Here is an 8,660-nt window from a genome sequence, read left to right on the forward strand (position 1 = left end):
CCGGTCCGGCAGAACCGCGTGATTATATGTATCTCAAAAGAAATCCTCCCAGAAATCCTATGGGGCGGGCGTTTTTCCATTTCACGGAGGTGGAGACTCCACTCGTTAGTTCCTCAAAGTCACATAGGTAGATCCACACTGCCTCCCCGGCCCAATTCGAATCCTAAACTTTCTGAAGCCGTGGTTGACATTTTCTACAAACCTTTACGAATGCCCACCCTGTGTGCTTATAATTAATGATTGTATGTCGACATTTTTTGTCTCTTTCTTCCACCAGCCTCTGAGGATTGGGCTCACGCCTGCCTTGCTCACCCCTCCACTCTCAGCTTCAGGCACTTACTACATGTTCAATAAATATCTGCTGAGGAAGAGTAGTCCAAGCATAGAAAACAGCTAGTGCAAAGGCCTGGAGGCCTGAAAAAACATATGGTGTGCTTTGGGGAAGCAGCAAGTAATTTCATTCGGAGGAAGTGCCAAGAGACTAAAACGTCAGGCAGCGGCCAGGTCATGAAACGCCGAATGCCAAGTCAAACAGACCTCACCCTGCGGGTAAAGCAGCCCGTGGAAATGTTTAAGCAGGGGTGTGAGATGATCACTCCGCTGCAGCGTGAATAATGGATTGGAGGGGTAAGATGAGCAGACTGACTAGGAGGCTAGTGCAGTGGTTCAGGTGAGAGATAATGAGACAGGTGGCAGCAGGAATGGAAAAGACAGGACTTGGTGACTGGTTTGAAAGAATGGGGAAGGAGAAGGTTTTCGGGGAAGGAAGGCATCAGGTGAATGGTGCTTAGGTGGTCCACCCACCAAAGAGGAAAGGGATGTGCAAGTACAACAATGTGTCATTGATTTCAGGATAAACATCTTTCAGATTTAACATCTCAGAAACCCAGATGCAGCGTCTAATCAAGTGTGACATAGTTTAGTTGACAATTTTTGTTCTTTCTTTCTTAGTTGACCGTAAAATAATGGTGGCTTTAACATTGTCTCATATTCGATGAAATACAGTAGATCCCAAACCTTTACCCACCACCCACCCTACCCCCAAAAATATACACGCGCTGTCTCCGCAATCCAGAAAAGAAATTTCTTACCTCTTTCCTAGAGGTGCAGGAAAAACTTCTGGGGAGGAGTTGTGTCCAGGGGTCCTCTCCCTAAGCTTGAGGTCTTGCTTAAATTTTTAGACATAAATATGACCCTCACAACACCCCATGAGCAGGCAGGACAGAAGTCATTATCTCTGTTATTTTTCAAACTTAAAAAAAAAAAAAGCAATTCATGCTTATTGTAGAAAAGTTGGAGAATTCCAAAAAGGGAAGGTAAATCACTAATAACTCCTTGTTTTTTTATTTTTTTGCGGTACGCGGACCTCTCACTGCTGTGGCCTCTCCCACTGCGGAGCACAGGCTCTGGACGCGCAGGCTCAGCTGCCATGGCTCAGGGGCCCAGCCACTCCCGGCATGTGGGATCTTCCCAGACCGGGGCACGAACCCATGTCCCCTGCATCTGCAGGCGGACTCTCAACCACTGCGCCACCAGAGAAGCCCTCCTTGTTAGATTATAACCTCCTAGTTCTTTTTTGTTAAGCAGGCATGTGCAAATGTGTATTTTCATTTTTAGTTTTAAATGAAAAGTTTTTAAATTAAAAAAGTAATGCATGTATATGTTATGAAAAATTTTTCATGCTGTACTTTGGACATATACAAAGAAAAACGTCCCTACCATACCAGATCTTCCAGTCTGTCTCCTCATAAACAACAATGGTTTACTGTTACTTGGATATCCTTCCAGAAATAATCTCTTTGTGTATTTATTTTTATATACACTGTTGTGCCTCTAGCTTTTTTCACTCTGTGTGGCCATATTTCCATCTGAGTTCATACAGATTTTTTAAACAGTTTTATAGAGGTATGAGTTACATACCATAAAATTCACCCAATTTGAGTGTACAGTTCAATTAATTTCAGCAAATTTAATAGATTTGTGCCACTATCACCACAATCCAATTTTAGAACATATCTATCACCTCCAAAAGATTTCTTGCGTCTTTTGCAGTTACTTCCGGTCTCACCTTCAGCAGCAGGCAACCGCTCATCTACTTTCTGTCTCTATAGATTTGCCATCCCGACAGACACTAATGTCGTTCTTTGTTCTGGCTTCTTTCACTTAGCATGATGTTTTCATGGTTCATCCATACTGTAACGTTCCTTTATTGCTGATAACATTCCATCGTATGGATACACCACATTTGGTTTGTACATTTACCAGTTAATGGCTTTTGGGGGTTATGCCCTGTTTTTCTTGATAATGAATAATGGTGCTGTGAACGTCTGAACACATGGACATACGTTTTCATTTCTCCACCTAGAAGTGGACATATAGACTTGCTTCATTTTTTTTTTTTTTTTTTTGCGGTACGTGGGCCTCTCACTGCTGTGGCCTCTCCTGTTGCGGAGCACAGGCTCCGGACACGCAGGCTCAGCGGCCATGGCTCACGGGCCCAGCCACTCCGCGGCATGTTGGATCCTCCCGGACCGGGGCACAAACCCATGTCCCCTGCATCAGCAAGCGGACTCTCAACCACTGCGCCACCAGGGAAGCCCTCATTTTTTTTTTTTTATAGCTGTATAGCATTTTACTGCTTGAATGTACCATATTTTATTTAACCAGTCCCCTGCTGATAGACAATTAGGTTGTTTCCATGTATCAAAAAAGAAAAAGAGAGAGGGAAGGAGGGAAGAAGAAAAGAAACCCGCTATCATCCCCATTTTACTGACAAGGACACCGATGTCTCGAGAAGGAAAAAACGTTGTCACAGGTCACACTGAGAGCCGGAGACACAAGTTCCGGTTCCCCAGCTCTCATCCATGCTCTTCAACTACTCAGTCCAGGTCCCTACTCGCCCGGCCACGCGGCCGAGGAAGCCAGGTCAGATTCCTTACTGCCAGGCTGGTGGATTTCTGTATGCCCCCTAGAGGCACCTGTAAATCGTTCGGCATCGCGCCACACACCCCCGGCCAGCAGGGGCACTGCAGCCGTCTCCATAGCACTGACTGGGTCTCCTGCGGTGCTCACTTTTCCTCGAGTCCCCGAAGAACTTCCGGCAGCCGCGGAACTTAGGTGACGCCGGACGCGCCGCTTAGGGACGCGGGCGCGCAAGGCAGCAGGAGTTGTTTCCGGCAGTGTCGGTGTTCTAGCTCGATTTGAGGCGGCGGCGGAGGAAGGAAGATGGAGACGATTCTGGAGCAGCAGCGGCGCTATCACGAGGAGAAGGAACGGCTCATGGACGTCATGGCTAAAGAGATGCTCACTAAGAAGTCCACGGTGAGTGGGGCCTGGGCAGGGGCTACCCCTGAGGCTGGGCCCCATGCCCGGGTTCAACCTCTGAGAGTTTTCTTCGGTCCTCAGACCTGCCCCGCGCCCGCCCCTTCCCGGGACTCCCTACCCGAGCTCTGGCCTAGGTAACCTTCCCCCGGGCCCAGCGCCCAGAGGCCTCTCTGCTTGGGCCACTAAGACCTGAGCGGATAAGCTCCGCCCTTGGGCGGCCTTTCCAACTCCAGAACTCCGACTAACGGTGTCTTGTGTCACCGTTTGCCTTTCTTCAGCTCCGGGACCAGATCAATTCTGACCACCGCACACGGGCCATGCAAGATGTGAGTGCCCCGCTGTCCACTTCTCTTTGGGTCGCGATGGGCTGGAAGAAGGGGGCGGGGGGGTCACCTGGAGCCCTGGACAAAGGTTACCGGGTTGGCCAGTCGAGGGTTCGTATGCCTGCCAAAGGGTGCTTAACCACCCTTGCTCGCGTCTGTGCATGGGGAACTCTTATTCATTCTTAATTACTTGGAAAGATGCCCCTTAGAGCATTCTGTATCCCATGGACGTGCAATGAGTAGTTACCAGGAGTCAACCATTCGGGCTTAGAAGGTACTCTCCCTTCTCCCCAAAAGAGAATGCTGTGTATTACTGTTTTCCTCCCAGAACACTGTATTGAAGCATTTGAAGTACTTTTTGTCTACCACACTGCATTTTCCTAGTAATAGTTCAATTTCTTACTTTTAGAAAAGCGATTAAAGTCAACATACTGATACGTTTTTATGTTAAAGCTAAGTGGTAGGTAAATGGAGTTTCGTTATACCATGCTCTCTACTCTTGCATGTTTGAAATCTGTTTAGAAAAGAATAAAAGACCTAATCACAGAGTTTCTAATTTTGGGGAGATAATTAATATTACAAGCCCCTAATCCCTTATCTAAATTCCCAAATCTGAAATGCTCTGAAAACAAAAGGTTTTTTTATTTGTTTGTTCTGGTAATTGTTTAGTGGCAAAAATCTGACTTGATCTGAACAGATGGGAGGCTTTTTATGGTCTTTATCACATTTAATAAGTAATGCGTAAGTTTCACTGCAGAACTATTAACATGTGTTCCAGATTCCACTAGGGATATTGCACGCAGTACCTTCCTGAACTTAAAAATTCCAAATTCTGAAACAAATCTGGTCCCAAAAGTTTTGGAGAAGGGACTACGTACTCATACCATCCTGAGTTCGAATCCAAAAGAAACTGTGTGATGTTTTATTTCGTCTGTGTACTCCTCAGTCAAGCCTTTTGAAGTAGTGAAAATCATCTTGGACCGCCCTTTTATCTTGAGTGTCTTAGGTGGGAACTGCTGTTTACCAAAGGGTGACAATGGCTCTCTTTTATGACACTTCTAGGGAAAGTTAAATATAGGAACTTTCTGCCACCCCTCAAATCACATCACTTAATCTTCAAAATGACCTGTTTTAAAAAGTAACTAGGAACCAGTGCTGTCTGTTAAAGGTATCAGAAAGAACAGGAACTTTTAACACCATATCTCTTGAGATTTCCCTGGGCTTTGACAAGAGAGCCTTTGTTGGTTGCTTGGGTCTAAGTTGTACAGATTGCTTAATCCTTATGGGTTTGTGTTTGCCTTTCAGAGGTATATGGAAGTCAGTGGGAACCTGAGGGATTTGTATGATGATAAGGATGGGTAAGTGACAGTCACAGCCAATCCAGGAATTATTGCTTTTGAGGAGCCATGGTTAAAGGACTAAGTTTGTGTTCCGTGTTCTCTGTTTTTTTTCTGAAATTGCAGGTTACGAAAGGAGGAGCTCAATGCCATTTCAGGACCCAATGAATTTGCTGAATTCTATAATAGACTCAAACAAATAAAGGAATTCCACCGGAAGCACCCAAATGAGGTATGACCTCAGAAAGTATTTTCTCCAAACCTGTCCAAAGAGCATACAAAGGAAAGGTGTAAGGAAAGTGGAGATTGCCACTCAGGTGTCCCTTCAAAAAAGAACTCGCCAGTTAGCTGCAAGCAGCGAAGTTAGGTGACATCCTGCAACTCCACTGCTTTCAGGATCTCCCTCAGCTTTAAGCTAAGGCCATTCTCTTCCTGGGCAGCCCCCAACCAGTGACTGAGCACAGTGTGGGTACCATGGCCTGGTTATTTCTGCCCATTGTGAGACTCTTCTAGTGAGTAATCTTTGCTCCAGAGTTCCTCATTGGGTTGGTCTAGATTTTGTCCTATCTTCATCATGGTCTGGGCTCTCCCTGCCCAATCCTCCTCTCTCCTTTTTATCTTTAATGGATAATACCCACCCAATAAACCACTTGCGCTCCTAACTCTGTCTTAAAATCTGCTACCTAGAGGATCCAACTAACACAAAAAGGCTTTACTCACTTCTAGTGATCATTACACCTTCATGATTCAGTCCAGAGTCCTACTCTTTCATGAAAATTCCTTCCTAGTCTACTTTACTCCCCCAATTAATCTTTCCTATCTTTATGATTCTGTCATATTTTATGACAATGAACGTCTGCCCCACTATATTGTAAAATGATAAGGAGCAGGGATTCCATCTCAGTTATTGAAGAATCCATTAAGCATCATACACAGCTGACCAAACGAATTCTGGGGGAAGGGGGAGCGAGGCATGGCTGTAGGAGAAGTGGAGAGAGATAGGTCAGTGATTACTCTGAGCTTTTATGACTGTGTAACTAAAAAGTTGTTCCCTTGACAGAAATAAGGAAGAAAGAGGTAACCCACTTGTAGTGGAAATAAATTTTTATGTATGTAGATATTCAGGTGATATTATATGTAGGTAGAAGTGTCCCATGAGCAGTTGAAATTAGGTGACTGGGGCTTGAGAATTACCACATGTACTTGATGGTTGAAGCCATGGATCATAGAGTTCTGGGAGGGAGAGACAGTGTGAAGGGAGACTGTCAGCTTCTGTGTGCCTTGGGGCAAACTCTTAATAAGGTACTTAACTGAAAAGGAGCCTGGGAAGCCATCCATCACAGGTCAAATGGCAGCTCCAGGTAATGTCTTACTGAAGCTCAGCCAATGAGTTTCACAAAGGAAGTTACTGGGATCAGCTGTTGTTTTTGTTTGTTTGTTTGTTTGTTTATTTGTTTTTTTTACTGCATAGGTCTTTTAAATTTATTTTTATTTATTTATTTTTGGCTGTGTTGGGTCTTCTTTGCTGTGCGTGGGGTCTCTCTAGCTGCGGCGAGTGGGGGCTACTCCTCCTTGGCGGTGTGCCGGCCTCTCATTGGGGTGGCCTCTCTTGCTGCAGAGCATGGGCTCTAGGTGCGCGGGCCCCAGTAGTTGTGGCACGTGGGCTCTAGACAGTAGTTGTGGCACACGGGCTTAGCCGCTCCGCGGCATGTGGGATCTTCCCAGAGCAGGGCTCGAACCCGTGTCCCCTGCATTGGCAGGCGGATTCTTAACCATTGCACCACCAGGGAAGCCCCTCAGCTGTTGTTGATTGGTAACTGCCAGGGTTGCTACTCTGTTGAAGAAGTGGGAGTGGAAATCTGGTCACAGAGGCACAGATAGATAATGAGGTTACAGTAGTGTGGAGTGTTTAGTATGCATTTGAAAGACTGGCAGAAAAAAGGAGAGGAGAAGCAGGAGGATCACAGGAAAATAGGGAAGGCATACATACTTCAAGGAGCAGATGGAAAAATGAAGAGACTGAAAATACCAGACAGGAGAGGCTATTTATTGAAGTTAAGTGGAGGTACATGAATGGACTCACACACCTACCTATGTCTCCTCATCCCCTTTGGAAGGTAGAGTATTAAGTCTTTTGGTAACCGAGAGAGAAGGCACAAGTACCATTCTGGTGTGTTAACCTTATCCTAGCCCAGATAGAAAGGTGATGAGGAATAAATGGTTAAATAAATGATTGGAAGAATGCCTAAGATATACTAAGGGAAAAAAAAATAAGTCTAATTATGTAAGAAACAAAATAATAATCTTGCACTTGCCTGTATGTACTTGCACAAATATATATATTTAAATACCTAGAGCAGTGGTTTCCAAATTTTGCTGTGCATTTGAATCTGGAAGTGTTTAAAAAGTACTGATACCTCCCCACCACTTCTGATTAAATTTGGTATCAAGTGTGTTAGGATTTTTTAGCACTCTCCCAGGTGATTCTAATGTGCAGCAGAGTTTGGGAATGGCTGACATTTAAAAGTCTGTTGGGTTTCCCTGGTGCCGCAGTGGTTAAGAACCACTTGCCAATGCAGGGGACATGGGTTCGAGCCCTGGTCCGGGGAGATCCCACATGCCGCGGAGCAGCTAAGCCCCTGCGCCACAACTACTGAGCGTGCGCTCTAGAGCCCGTGAGCCACAACTGCTGAAGGCTGTGAGCCACAACTACTGAAGCCCGTGTGCCACAACTACTGAAGCCCGTGCGCCTAGAGCCTGTGCTCTGCAACAAGAGAAGCCACCGCAATGAGAAGCCCGCGCACCGCAACACAGTAGCCCCCGCTCTCAGCAGCTAGAGAAAACCCACATGCAGAGCGAAGACCAAATGCAGCCAAAAATTAAATAAATGAATAAATTTATAAAAAATTTAAAAAATGAAAAAGGTCTGTTGACAGTGGTTAGCTATTCCCAGGAGAATTATTAAAGGGGAACCTTTTTTTTTTAATATTTATTAATTTGGTTGCACCAGGTGTCTTAGTTGCGTCATGTGGGCTCCTTAGTTGCGACACACAGACTCCTTAGTTGAGGCATGCGAACTCTTAGTTGCGGCACACATGTGGGATCTAGTTCCCTGACCAGGGATTGAACCTAGGCCCCCTGCATTGGGAGCACGGAGTCTTATCCACTATGCCACCAGTGAAGTTCAAGGGAACCTTGATTTTTTTTAATATACATATAAATTTACTTGTTTTATTTTATTTTATTTTTGGCTGCGTTGGGTCTTCATTGCTGCACGTGGGCTTTACTCTGGTTGCGGCGAGCGGGGGCTACTCTTCGTTGTGGTGTGCAGGCTTCTCATTGTGGTGGCTTCTCTTGTTGGGAGCTTGGGCTCTAGGCGTGCAGGCTTCAGTAAGTTGTGGCGTATGGGCTCAGTAGTTGTGGCACACGGGCTCTAGAGTGCAGGCTCAGTAGTTGTGGCGCACAGGCTTAGTTGTTCCGCAGCATGTGGGATCTTCCCGGACCAGGGCTCGAACCCATGTCTCTTGCATTGGCAGGTGGATTCCTAACCACTGCACCACCAGGGAAGCCCTGAACCTTGATTTGTTTTTTCATTTTGTCTTTTTGTGTTATTTGAGTTTCTGTGAGAATGTGTTATTTCAGCAATTTTTAGTTAAATAATGCAAAAAGGAAAAGG

General features: G+C 45.6%; 1 protein-coding gene across 1 annotated transcript; it reads left to right on the forward strand.

Moving 5' to 3' along the window:
• The first annotated feature begins 3,118 nt into the window (after positions 1-3,118).
• Positions 3,119-5,222, forward strand: SF3A3 (splicing factor 3a subunit 3). The gene is made up of 4 exons (XM_060141946.1): positions 3,119-3,321; positions 3,603-3,650; positions 4,953-5,005; positions 5,111-5,222. The coding sequence occupies exons 1-4, from the start codon at positions 3,226-3,228 to the stop codon at positions 5,220-5,222; spliced, it is 309 nt and encodes a 102-aa protein (XP_059997929.1). The 5' UTR covers positions 3,119-3,225.
• Positions 5,223-8,660: the final 3,438 nt, after the last annotated feature.

This window comes from Lagenorhynchus albirostris, chromosome 2, assembly GCF_949774975.1.
Source record: "Lagenorhynchus albirostris chromosome 2, mLagAlb1.1, whole genome shotgun sequence".
Taxonomy (NCBI): Eukaryota; Metazoa; Chordata; class Mammalia; order Artiodactyla; family Delphinidae; genus Lagenorhynchus; species Lagenorhynchus albirostris.